Consider the following 13,035-nt stretch of genomic DNA (forward strand, 5'->3'; position numbering starts at 1 on the left):
CCTAACATGTGAGTCCTTAGGTCAGGAGGGCAGTGGTGTAGCAGCTTTTAAATGCTTAATCTGCACTACCAGTTTTTGCTGCTTGTCTTTCTAACTTGCAAATTCTGCATTCCCAGTAGGACTTGCACGAGACCCACTCCAGCTTAAACTGGAAGTAACTCATTTCAAGATGCAGTTCGGTTTTTAAATGAGACCCAGCCTGACTCCAGATGGTAAACACCAACAGTTCCTAATGTGGAGTCTGAGGACTGGGAGAGGATTGGACCAGCAGAACTCCACATGTGAATAGTGCAGCTGGGGGCCCCACACCGACCGGAAACTGTGCGTTGGGATTCACAGTTCCCACATAGGTGCTGAGACAGATTTGGGGGGCTGGGGTTTTACATCCAAAATAGGGAACTCTGAAAACTGCAGCTTGAGGGACCCTCCCAGTGAGAGATTGGTTGCCCAGTGCGACCAAGGCAAGGCTGTGGGTGCCCAAGGGGCGGGGGTGGGGGGGTCTCTGTCTCCATTGTCCCAAGACGTCCTCCTTCCCAGCCTCCTTAGAAAAGGTACATCCTTCACACTCAGATAAATTCAGATCTCGAATCTGGTCCAGAAAACAGAAAGGTGCTGAAAGGACACTGCCCCCTGGTGGGTGAGTGGCCAGCGGAGGGGCCAGAGCTGAGGGAGGGTGAGCCCCGAGGCTCCTGGGGAGGCTGAGAGTCTGGGAGGAAGAGATGGAGGCCCAGGAGTGGGGGGCCCACCAGGCACTGGCCTGCTCAGGCCCCAGGGGATGGGCAGGGGTGGGTCCCCATCGGGAAGGATGGGCACTGCGGTCCAGCAGGGGGGCCCCTGAGTCACGGCCCCTGGCTATCACCTGGACCCTCACGACCTCTTCTCCCCTAGTCTAGGGGCCGGAAGATGGCGGCCAATACCACCGGGGCCCAGAGCCACGCTCCACTGCCCAGTGCCTGGACATCTGCGCCCTGGGCCTGGGCCTCCTTCTGACCATCAGGTTGATTGTTCTTGTGTGTGCAGACCTGACCGCCACCAGAGGACTTTATAGTTTGTGCAGGATAGCAGAGGCTATTGCCCATGACAGGCACCCCACGAGCTCCCCTGTCCACTGCTGGTCCTGCACCTGGGGCTATGGCCCTGCCCTTGTCCCCACCCTTTTATAAAGCAGTTTATACCTGAATATTTGTTGGAAGGACTGATGCGGAAGCTGAAGCTCTAATACTTTGGCCACCTAATGTAAAGAGCCGATTCATTGGAAAAGACCCAGATGCTGTGAAAGATTGAGCGCAGGAGGAGAAGGGGGCAATAGAGGATGAGATGGTTGGATGGCATCACTGACTCAATAGCCATGAGTTTGAGGGAGATAGTGAAGGACAGGGAAGTCTGGCGTGCTGCAGTTCATGGGGTCCCAGAGAGTTGGACATGACTTGGGAACTAAACAATACCTGTCAACAATTGAATTCAACACGTGTGCTAAATCACTTTAGTCGTGTCTGACTCTGTGCGGCCCTGTGGACCTAGCACCACCTGGGAATGCTCTCTTCTTACCTAGAGCAGACAGGAGGCTCCTTCCCCCAGGATCCTGCTGGCCAAATGCTCCACCCTTGGGAACTTCAGCTCTGCACAGGGCTGGCAGAGCAGCCAAGGAGAGAAAGGCTTTTATGCTCAGTGGCTCAGTCGTGTCCAGCTCTCTGTGACTGCATGCAGTGTGGCCCACCAGGCTCCTTTGTCCACGGGACGCTCCAGGCAAAAGTACTGGAGTGGGTTGCAATTTCATCCTCCAGGGGATCTTCCCGACTGGGATCAAACTCTCGTCTCCTGCATTGGCAGGCAGATTCTTTACCACCAAGCCACAGAGGAAGCCCCAGAATGGTAGCAAATCTGAAATTTGTTTTGAAAACTCAACATGGCTAATTATAGGGCTTCCCTGGTGGCTCAAGATGGCTCAAGGAGACCTGGGTTCGATGCCTGGGTCGGGAAGATCCCCTGAAGAAGATAATGGCGCCCACTCCAGTGTTCTTGCCTGGAGAATTCCATGGACAGAGGAGCCTGGTGGGCTACAGCCCATGGGGTCACAAAGAATTGGACGTGACTGAGTGACTAAGACCTTGACTTTGATGGCTAACTATATGACCCAAAACATTTAACCCTATTCCCGTGTATCATATTCATGTTCCAAATACAAATTAACCCTATCCAGCATTGGAATTGGCACACATCAATTCTACTGCAAGACAGATGGGAGACGGTAAAATGACAATGAAATCGTATTAAAGAGACAGAAAATAGCAGGATATCTGTAGTCAGAATCTCTTTTCTGAAGCCCTAGAAGAAAGTTTTACTGTTCTGCCTGATTTTCTCTAATGGGTCTAGGCATTGCGATGCCATCTCACTTTGGATGTAACTGTGAAGTAATCTATTAACTGCGCCTACAAAAAACAGGAAACAAACAGAGATCATTCTGTCATTTTTGAGATTGCATCCAAGTACTGCATTTCGGACTCTTGTTGACCATGATGGCTACTCCATTTCTTCTAAGGGATTCCTGCCCACGGTAGTAGATATAATGGTCATCTGAGTTAAATTCACCCATTCCAGCCCATCTTAGTTTGCTGATTCCTAGAATGTCAACGTTCACTCCTGCCATTTCCTGTTTGACCACTTCCAATTTGCTTGATTCATGGACCTAACATTCCAGGTTCCTATGAAATATTGCTCTTTACAGTATCAGACCTTGCTTCTATCACCAGTCACATCCACAACTGGGTATTGTTTTTGCTTTGGCTCCATCCCTTCATTCTTTCTGGAGATATTTCTCCACTGAGCTCCAGTAACGTATTAGGCACCTACCAAACTAGGGAGTTCATCTTTCAGTGTCCTATCTTTTTGCCTTTTTGTACCATTCATGGGGTTCTCAAGGCAAGAATACTGAAGTGGTTTGCCATTCCCTTCTCCAGTGGACCACATTCTGTCAGACCTCTCTACCATGACCTGTCCGTCTTGGGTGGCCCCACACGGCATGGCTTAGTTTTATTGAGTTAGACAAGGCTGTGGTCCATATGATCAGATTGGCTAGCTGTCTGTGATTGTGGTTTTCAGTCTGTCTGCCCTCTGATCCCTTCTCTGTTCGTTTCCAAGGCAAACCATTCACTATCACAGTAATCCAAGTCTATGCCCCGACCAGTAATGCTGAAGAAGCTGAAGTTGAACGGTTCTATGAAGACCTACAAGACCTTTTAGAACTAACACCCCAAAAAGATGTCCTTTTCATTATAGGGGACTGGAATGCAAAAGTAGGAAGTCAGGAAACACCTGGAGTAACAGGCAAATTTGGCCTTGGAGTACAAAATGAAGCAGGGCAGAGGCTAATTGAGTTTTCCCAAGAGAACGCACTGGTCATAGCAAACACCTTCCTCCAACAACACAAGAGAAAACTCTATACATGCACATCACCAGATGGTCAACACCAAAATCAGATTGATTATATTCTTTGCAGCCAAAGATGGAGACGCTCTATACAGTCAGCAAAAAAAAGACCAGGAGCTGACTGTAGCTCAGATCATGAACTCCTTATTGCCAAATTCAGACTTAAATTGAAGAAAGTAGGCAAAACCACTAGACCATTCAGGTATGACCTAAATCAAATCCTTTATGATTTATACAGCAGAACTGAGAAATAGATTTAAGGGACTAGATCTGATAGACAGAGTGCCTGATGAACTATGGACGGAGGTTCGTGACATTGTACTGGAGACAGGGATCAAGACCATCCCCATGGAAAAGAAATGCGAAAAGGCAAAATGGCTGTCTGAGAAGGCCTTACAAATAGCTGCGAAAAGAAGAGAAGTGAAAAGCAAAGGAGAAAAGAAAAGATATTCCCATCTGAATGCAGAGTTCCAAAGAATAGCAAGGAGAAATAAAAAAGCCTTCCTCAGTGATCAATGCAAAGAAATAGAGGAAAACAACAGAATGGGAAAGACTAGAGATACCAAGGGAACACTTCATGCAAAGATGGGCACAATAAAGGACAGAAATGGTATGGACCTAACAGAAGCAGAAGATTTTAAGAAGAGATGGCAAGAATGCACAGAAGAACTGTACAAAAAAGATCTTCACGACCCAGATAATCACAATGGTGTGATCACTCACCTAGAGCCAGACATCCTGGAAGGTGAAGTCAAGTGGGCCTTAGAAAGCATCACTATGAACAAAGCTAGTGGAGGTGATGGAATTCCAGTTGAGGTATTTCAAATCCTGAAAGATGGTGCTATGAAAGTGCTCCACTCAATATGCCAGCAAATTTGGAAAACTCAGCAGTGGCCACAGGACTGGAAAAGGTCAGTTTTCATTCCAATCCCAAAGAAAGGCAATGCCAAAGATTGCTCAAACTACTGTACAATTGCACTCATCTAACATGCTAGTAAAGTAATGCTCAAAGTTCTCCAAGCCAGGCTTCAGCAATACGTGAACCGTGAACTTCCTGATGTTCAAGCTGGTTTTAGAAAAGGCAGAGGAACCAGAGATCAAATTGCCAACATCCGCTGGATCATGGAAAAAGCAAGAGAGTTCCAGAAAAACATCTATTTCTGCTGTATTGACTATGCCAAAGCCTTTGACTGTGTGGATCACAAGAAACTGTGGCAAATTCTGAAAGAGATGGGAATACCAGACCACCTGACCTGCCTCTTGAGAAACCTGTATGCAGGTCAGGAAGCAACAGTTAGAACTGGACATGGAACAACAGACTGGCTCCAAATAGGAAAAGGAGTACATCAAGGCTGTATATTGTCACCCTGCTTATTTAACTTATATGCAGAGTACATCATGAGAAACGCTGGGCTGGAAGAAGCACAAGCTGAAATCAAGATTTCCGGGAGAAATATCAATAACCTCAGATATGCAGATGACACCACCCTTATGGCAGAAATTGAAGAGGAACTAAAAAGCCTCTTGATGAAAATGAAGGAGGAGAGTAGGAAAGTTGGCTTAAAGCTCAACGTTCAGAAAATGAAGATCATGGCTTCTGGTCCCATCACTTCATGGGAAATAGATGGGGGAAACAGTGGAAACAGTGTCAGACTTTATTTTTGGGGGGCTCCAAAATCACTGCAGATGGTGATTGCAGCCATGAAATTAAAAGACGCTTACTCCTTGGAAGGAAAGTTATGACCAACCTAGATAGCATATTTAAAAGCAGAGACATTATTTTGCCAACAAAGGTTCGTCTAGTCAAGGCTATGGTTTTTCCAGTGGTCATGTGTAGATGTGAGAGTTGGACTGTGAAGAAGGCTGAGTGCCGAAGAATTGATGCTTTTGAACTGCGGTGTTGAGGAAGACTCTTGAGAGTCCCTTGGACTGCAAGGAGATCCAACCAGTCCATTCTGAAGGAGATCAGCCCTGGGATTTCTTTGGAAGGAATGATGCTAAAGCTGAAACTCCAGTACTTTGCCACCTCATGCGAAGAGTTGACTCATTGGAAAAGATTCTGATGCTGGGAGGAATTGGGGGCAGGAGGAGAAGGGGACGACAGAGGATGAGATGGCTGGATGGCATCACTGACTCGATGGACGTGAGTCTGAGTGAACTCCGGGAGTTGGTGCTGGACAGGGAGGCCTGGCGTGCTGTGATTCATGGGGTCTCGAAGAGTCGGACACGACTGAGCGACTGAGGTGAACTGATCACAAAACTGGAAAACACTGTCTATAAAGAGGCCTGTAAACGTGGACTCGTGATGTGCAGTATGTTTTTTCTTGCTTCATCCCTGCCAGAAAGATGAAAGTGAGTCTCTAATTATGGCAAAATGTAGCTTCCCTCATGGAGAAGGCAATAGCACCCCACTCCAGTACTCTTGCCTGGAAAATCCCATGGACGGAGGAGCCTGGAAGTCTGCAGTCCATGGGGTCGCTGAGGGTTGGACACAGCTGAGCGACTTCACTTTCACTTTTCACTTTCATGCATTGGAGAAGGAAATGGCAACCCAGTCCAGTGTTCTTGCCTGGAGAATCCCAGGGACGGGGGAGCCTGGTGGGCTGCTGTCTATGGGGTCGCACAGAATCAGACAGGACTGAAGTGAGTTAGCAACAGCAGCAGCTTCCCTCATCAGCCAAACACCCTTGGGCTGACATTCAGACTAAAGAATTCTTCACATTATATGAGATTGGAGTAATAGCTATAAAATATATTAAACACCGAAAGCTGCCTAAAACACTGTTGTTTATTCTGAATGAGAAGGAACAGTGTAAAAATCAATTGTTACCAAACTTCCCTAGAGGGATCTTTAAAATAAGTCAAATGAGTATTATTCACCCTTCAGAAGGAAGGGAATTCATGCTACAGTGTGGATGGACCTTGAGGACATGATGCCCAGTGGAATAAGCCAGTCACCAAACAACATATCCTGTCTGACTCCACTCACAAAAGGACCCTGCAGGCGTCAGATTCACTGACACAGGAAGTGGACGGTGGGGCAGGGGCTGCAGGAGGGCAGCGGAGGGGAGTGCGTGTTTCCGGGGACGGCGTGTCCCTTCGGGAGGGTGAGCACGTCGTGGAGGCGGGTGGTGCCTGTGGCCGCTGCACAGCGTGAACGTGCGTCACGCCCCTGAGCTGCGCGTAGGCACGGCTAAGGTGGGGTTGTATGTGCGTTACCACAGTTAAGAAAAAGACAAAGTCTCGTGTCAATAATCTGATTAATGATTAGCTCAAGTGCTCTCCCCAGGTTGGAAACCAGGCCTCTGTTTAGCTGGAAGGGCTGCTGGCAGGACCTTGGCACCAGCAGGGCCACCCGGGGAGAATTGGGGCCATAAAGTCACATTGAAGCCTCAGGCATCTGTTCCACCCAACAAGGTCCCAGACAATCCAAACAATTTAGAAACAACAGGAAATAGAAAGTATGAGAAATAAAAACGAACCCAGAATGGGAGTGCCCACTGAAATCCACTGGCATCACAGACTATAAAACAGGAAACTTATTTCTCAACCTTTCCATCTACTTTCAGCACATCGATCTCCCTACACAAGACATGTTCAAGGAGGAGCACGAGGTGGCCTTGCTGGGGGCGCCCCAGAGCCAGGCACCCATGGCGACCACGGTGATCAACATCCCCAGGGAGACCGCCGTGCCCGACCACATCGTGTGGTCCCTGTTCAACACCGTCTTCATGAACGGGTGCTGCCTGGGCTTCGTGGCATTCGCCTACTCTGTGAAGGTGGGTGGGCACCTAGGGCGTCTCCAAGAAAGTGTCTGGGAGCCTGGAGAGGGCCCTGCCCAGATGGCACATGCATTGGGGAGCCCCCGTGTGCACGGGTCTGTGTGCATGCTCTTTGCGTATGTGTGTTGTGTGTGTGTGAGAGTGTGCCTGGGGGATCATTCCCAGGGAGACTCATGGCGAGGCTGCCTGGGTTCACATGGGGTGGAGCTGGGGGTCTGTGTCTCTCGCACCCCAAGACGGCCTCCTTCCCAGCCTCATCAGGGAAGGCGCAGCCTTCACACTCAGCCTTAGAACTGGAGTCTGGTCCGGAAACGAGGAAGGTGCTGCAAGGACCCTGACCCCTGGTGTGTGAGTGGCCGGTGAAGGGGCCTGAGAGGAAGGCAGGCTGAGCCCTGGGGCTCCTGGAGAGGCTGACTCTCTGTGAGGACTCAGACAGAGGCCCCAAGAGGGGAGGGTATCACCGGCCCCTGTCCTGTTCAGACTCCAGGGAACGGGAGTGTGAGGACCCATCGGGTGACTGGGAGCAGCAGGGGAGGGCCTGAGCCACAGTGCCCGGTGGTCACCTGGACCCTCACCACCTCTCCTCCTCCAGTCTAGGGACCGGAAGATGGTCGGCGACATCACTGGGGCCCAGAGCTACGCCTCCACCGCCAAGTGCCTGAACATCTGGGCCCTGGTCCTGGGCATCTTTCTGACCATTGGATTGATCGTTCTTCTCATTTTTGTCTACATGGCAGCCTACGAGATGGCTTTGAGGATGGCGAACAATAGAGGCTACTAGCCGCTGTCCATGGAGGCAGTCCAGGGCCTCCACCTTCCTTGGTGGCTTTGCACCCTAGGCACGGGCCCGCCCCGCCCCCAAGCCATAGGCAGCAGTTTATAGACACAGATTGTCAACCACTGAATCAATAAAGCGCCCTTGTCTGTGAAGCTGTTGTGATGTCTCCTGCGGAGGGGACACGGCTATGACCCTGGCGGCCTCTGGGGAGCCCAGAGCGGTCAGCTGCGGGCTGACTGAGAAGGCCAGAACAGAGCTGGTGACCCCACCGCGGTCAACAGGAACCCCCAGAGGAAAGACCCCTTCCTCCCCTCAAAACCAGCGGGCCCTGCTGGGTGGAAGGGTCTCGCAGACACTGGGGACCTGGGACATCGTTGTGAGCCTGGGATGCAGACGGGGAGATGGGGCTGCTCCTAGCCCAATGCGAAGAGACACCCGGGCAGGTATTCCTGTCTCTGACGCCCCAGGGGGAGCGGGTGGGGGGCCGCACCCCAGCTGCTGAGCCACTGTGCCCTGCGCAGGGTGTCCTGGGTGTCAGCCCGAGAGGCTGGAGGAGTCCCGGCAGCCACAGGCTGCGCTGGGGGGTGACCCTGTCCACACGCCCTGTGGGGACCCAGGCTCTCCTGGGCTCACTCGGGGCCCAGGGCCAGTGTTGGCCAGCTCTCGCTGAAGTCAGCAGCTCTTCACAGCGGGTTCCCCTCCTCCTGGCACCCAGAGGGATGGACGCCCCATCCCCACTGGGCCCTACTTGGATCCTCCCTGGAAGACGGTGGCTCAGATGAGGTTGCCCACCCTCTCTTGGGTCCCACATGAGAGCAGGAGGGCTCAGCCTCAGGGACGCTGAGTCCTGCGGGAGGAGAGGCTGGCAGACTGCCTCTCTGAGTCCAGGAAGGACTGTCTCCCAGGCAGGAATGGGAGGGACAGATGTGTGGCCCTGACCCCTGGCCTGTGAACCCCCAACCCCGGCAGGCCCTAGGGGGTCCCCACAGCCTCTCAGGTGGGCAGCAGTCGTGAGGGCTGGTGGCACTGAGTGTAGCCCGCCTGAGCTTCACTGATTTGCGGTGAGGGTCCTGCTAGGTGGGAGCCCCCGGTGCAGGCCGCAAAGGCCCGTGTTCTGGACCTTCTGAAAATTCACAGGAGGCCCGAGGCATCAAGCAGGGGAAACTGAGGGACCTTCCCTCGACGGCCCCGGGTGCTGATGGCCGGGCCGTGAGCAGCTGTGGTCCTCGGAGCCACACCCCGGCCTGGTTCCCAGTGGACGGTCCCGTGTCCCCTGTCAGCTGTGGGTGACCTGGGCTGGGCTGAAAGAGTTGGGGGAGCGGGAGGACAGAGCGGGGAGGTTGGAGCCCTGGGCCAGGGTGACATGGGGGTCGGCAGCAGGGCCGGAAGGCACCACTGGTCCCTTTTCCAAGGAGCCCGTGGGGAGAAGGCTCTGCCTCTGCTTTGCCTGGACTTGGGCCTCGGAGGAGCTCAGAAGACAAGGCTCCTTAAGATGCCAGGTTTGGTCCCAGCTGGGGGAGGGCAGAGCAGGGCAGATGAGTCCCGGGTGGGGGTGGGCAGGCGGGCTGGTGTGCCCCTGGCCTCGCCCCTGGCTCCCTTCCTGTCGCTGCTGGTGTGGCAAGATTCTGCCTCCCCAGCCCACCCAGTGGGATCTGCGCCGCTGGGCAGCGCCCCTGTCGACTCCAGGGCTTTGCGGGCTACTGGCTCTTCCCACCTTGGAGGCAGTCCTTCCCGACCCCGAGGGACGTGCCTGCCAGCCGTCCCTCCTCCAGGACTTCCTTCCTTGGTGCTGCCCCTCCCTGCTCACGGGTGTCAGACCCACAGGGAGAGGGGCTCCCTCCTGGCCCACTCTGGGATCCCAGCCTCTGCAGCCTCTCCAAGTCAGGGGGCTGGGGTAGGGACAGATGGGGGGGAGGGGGCACCCACATGAGGAGTCGGGACGAGGGGGTGGCTCCGCTGCCCCTCTACACGCCCCAGCCCAGCTGGCAGTGGGCGGGTCTGCCCTGCCCGTCAAGTGCCCCCGTGTCTGGAGGCCACGGCAGAAGCAGGGATGGGGCTGATGTCGAGGGCGGGGCAGGGCAGGGGCCTCTCCTCTAGCTGAGCAGCACAGGGCTCTCTCTGCAGTGGTGGACGCTGTGCTCTTGTTGCCTTCCTGGCAGAGGGGGCCTGCGGGGCCGTGTGAAGGACAGTGAGGAGAGGGACGTGTCGCAGGGTGTGAGAGGGAGCTGGGCGCCAGGAGAGCCGGCACTGACCAGCGTCCTGGCCGGGCCGCCCTCAGAACCCCCGGAACTCCTGCTCTTTGCTCCCTGAAAACCTTTGTTTAGCCACCAGTCAGTCAGCGGCTGCCTGTGACCCTGGCCTCCTGTTGGCACCGCCCCCTTTCTGGAACCTCCCGACTAACCCTAACCCTAACTGCTCTGGACCGTCCTCGCCGTGTTGTAATCTCCACCATCTGGACTTTCCTGGAGCACAGTTGACTTGCCACCCAAATCTGCATTTCTCCAATTGCAAATCCTAAGGCACCAAGCTATCTTTTTATTTGCAGGCTTCTAAGGGTTTTCTTCTCTGTTTTGTCAACAGAGCCGAGGGTGTTCTGCGCCCAACATGGCCCTTCCCTTGAGGAACCCGCACCCCAACCCCCCTGACCAGTAACTGCAGCCCCAGCCCAAGGCCCCAGACAGGCCAGGCCCCGCCTGGAGCCGCAGAGCATGTGGGACAGTGCGGGGTGGGAGGAGGTGGGCTCGGGCTCACGTCCAGGCTGGAACTCTCAAGGGCCCCCTCCCCAGGTCAAAACACAGCACCCTCACATACAAATGCCTCCTTTTATTTCACGGTGGCAGGTGCCTGTATAGGCTGCAGGGAGAGAGGCGACTGCCTCTGGCTGTGGGCAGGGCCTAGTGGCCTCCATAGTTCTGCATGAGCTCTGAGACTGCTTGAACAATCATCAGGGAGCCGGTGGAAACGACGATGATGAGGACGACAGTCAGAAGGATGCCCAGGACCAGGGAGCAGATGTTCAGGCACTTGGCGGTGGAGGCGTAGCTCTGGGCCCCAGTGATGTCGCCGACCATCTTCCGATCCCTAGACTGGAGGAGGAGAGGTGGTGAGGGTCCAGGTGACTGCCGGGCCTGTGGCTCAGGCCCTCCCCCTCTGGTCCCCCACTGCCCGTTCTTCCCAGCGGGGACCCACGCCCGCCTGTCCCCTGGAGTCTGAGCGGGACAGTGGCCGGTGAGCGCTCCTCCCCTTCTGGGGTCTCCATCTGCTTTCCCACAGACAGTCAGCCTCTCCAGGAGGCCCAGGGCTCTCCCATCCTTTCTCTCAGGCCGCCTCACTGGCCCCTCACCCACCAGGGGACAAAAGGCTGACCCTGGTCATCCCCACGCACCCCCTGCAGCCTCATCATAACCTGCATGTGTACACACACACACACACACGCAGAACAACACACACGGGGCTCCCAACCCCACGTGTCGTCTGTGCAGGGACCTCTCCAGGCTCCCAGTTTCTTGGAGACGCCCCAGGTGCCCACCCACCTTCACAGAATAGGCGAATGCCACGAAGCCCAGGCAGCACCAGTTCATGAAGAGGGTGTTGAACAGGGACCACACGATGTGGTCGGGCACAGCGGTCTCCCTGGGGATGTTGATCACCGTGGTCGTCACGGGCGCCTGGCTCTGGGGCGCCCCCAGCATGGCCACCTCGTGTTCCTCCTTGAGCACCTCATAGGCTGGGGGCACCGCCCCGTGGGCCCCAGTGAATAAGAGCTGGGATGTGCGGTTCATGGTGAGGACGGAGCAACTGTGGTCCAGAGGCCAGCACACACTTGGGGGGCCCTCCTTTACCCAGGAGTTTCGATTTCTCCTAAGTTTCCTTTTCCTGGGCCGGTTTTGTTTCGTAAGTGGAAATGGGCTGGGCTTAGGAGGTGGGGTGAACCACTGAGTGTCAGGTTACACCGGGATAAGTGGGAGGGAGGCTCCTTTCCCAGAGGCTGGAAGGGGCTGGAGGTTTCCTTCCACCCTCCCAGGTTTTTGGCTGGGACTCCCCTCTGTCATAATAAAAAGACAGTTTAACAGGAGAAAAATAACAGTTTACCAACCCGTATACCTCCTGTCTATGGGAGGGACCCAGAAAAGCTGAGCAACTTCCCCAAATGCTGAAGTCAGCACCTAAATGCCATCTGAGCTCAAGATGAGAGGCCGCGGAGGGCAGGAGAGGCCTCCTTGGGGAGGTTACCCCGAAAAGCACAGAAATAAGGGTGGTTTCCTGCAGAGGTCAATCCTCGCCGCCTCCACCCATGAAAGTTTCCAGGAAATGCGGTCGCCCCCTGGGCCTGGTACAGCAGTGTTAGTCGCTCAGTCGTGTCCGACTCTTTGTGACCCCACCATGGACTGCAGCCCACCAGGCTCCTCTGTCCATGAGATTTTCCAGGCAAGGATACTGGAGTGGGTTGCCATTTCCTCCTCCAGGGGATCTTCCCGACCCAGGGATCGAACCTGGGTCTCCCGCACTGCAGGCAGATTCTTTACCAACTGAGCTACAATGGAAGCCCCCTGGTACAATAGGGGCACCCTTACAGGGAAGTTTGCCTTGTTCATTAAATGTCTCTCATAGGCTGACTTCTACTCAGCCTCAGAATTAAAAATAACCAGTTAAAATAATCAATGTACCAAAGAGGCTTATTTGGGGTTATGAATTCTACTTCCCTTAACACCCGAGTCAGGCCCTGTGTTAGCCACACCCCCTTCCCTATTTAGGGATGTGGTCTGGGGACCCTTCCCCAGCCTGGGGGTCTCAGGCCCAAGCCTGCTGCAGCGCCCACTGTCCCCACTCGGGGCCCCTGCCAGGCCCCACTCAGCCTCACGCCCAGGCCCAGAGGAGCCCCACCCCCACCGCCAGCCCTGAGCTGCACAGGCCTCCCCTCTGAAGGGCACTGGCCCCCCAGTTCTAAGTCCCCGCTCCAGGCAGGGTTTGGGTCCTTCCTGGTTGCAGGTCAGCACCAAGCAGCCCATGTGGCCTGCCCCGAGGAGCCTCCCGCGGTGCCCCCCTCAT

The 13,035-nt window shown here is 54.5% G+C and overlaps 2 protein-coding genes across 2 annotated transcripts; one reads left to right on the forward strand and one right to left on the reverse strand.

Moving 5' to 3' along the window:
• The first annotated feature begins 7,013 nt into the window (after nucleotides 1–7,013).
• Nucleotides 7,014–8,138, forward strand: LOC129653529 (interferon-induced transmembrane protein 1-like). The gene is made up of 2 exons (XM_055583256.1): nucleotides 7,014–7,205; nucleotides 7,801–8,138. The coding sequence occupies exons 1-2, from the start codon at nucleotides 7,020–7,022 to the stop codon at nucleotides 7,987–7,989; spliced, it is 375 nt and encodes a 124-aa protein (XP_055439231.1). The 5' UTR covers nucleotides 7,014–7,019; the 3' UTR covers nucleotides 7,990–8,138.
• Nucleotides 8,139–10,771: 2,633 nt separating this feature from the next.
• LOC129653528 (interferon-induced transmembrane protein 3-like) lies at nucleotides 10,772–11,851 on the reverse strand. The gene is made up of 2 exons (XM_055583255.1): nucleotides 11,520–11,851; nucleotides 10,772–11,072 (listed from the first exon to the last, which is right to left on the reverse strand). Exons 1-2 carry the CDS (start codon nucleotides 11,766–11,768, stop codon nucleotides 10,881–10,883), a joined length of 441 nt encoding a protein of 146 aa, XP_055439230.1. The 5' UTR covers nucleotides 11,769–11,851; the 3' UTR covers nucleotides 10,772–10,880.
• Nucleotides 11,852–13,035: the final 1,184 nt, after the last annotated feature.

Source organism: Bubalus kerabau, chromosome 5, assembly GCF_029407905.1.
Source record: "Bubalus kerabau isolate K-KA32 ecotype Philippines breed swamp buffalo chromosome 5, PCC_UOA_SB_1v2, whole genome shotgun sequence".
Classification (NCBI taxonomy): Eukaryota; Metazoa; Chordata; class Mammalia; order Artiodactyla; family Bovidae; genus Bubalus; species Bubalus kerabau.

What these genes read in the sequence shown, in the direction of transcription:
- LOC129653529 (XM_055583256.1), top strand. Translation starts at nt 7,020, where the DNA reads ATGTTCAAGGAGGAGCACGAGGTGGCCTTGCTGGGGGCGCCCCAGAGC. An exon ending in CATTCGCCTACTCTGTGAAG is followed by an intron (nt 7,206 to 7,800) that starts GTGGGTGGGCAC and finishes CTCCTCCTCCAG; the next exon opens with TCTAGGGACCGGAAGATGGT.
- LOC129653528 (XM_055583255.1), bottom strand. Translation starts at nt 11,768, where the DNA reads ATGAACCGCACATCCCAGCTCTTATTCACTGGGGCCCACGGGGCGGTG. An exon ending in CATTCGCCTATTCTGTGAAG is followed by an intron (nt 11,073 to 11,519) that starts GTGGGTGGGCAC and finishes CTCCTCCTCCAG; the next exon opens with TCTAGGGATCGGAAGATGGT.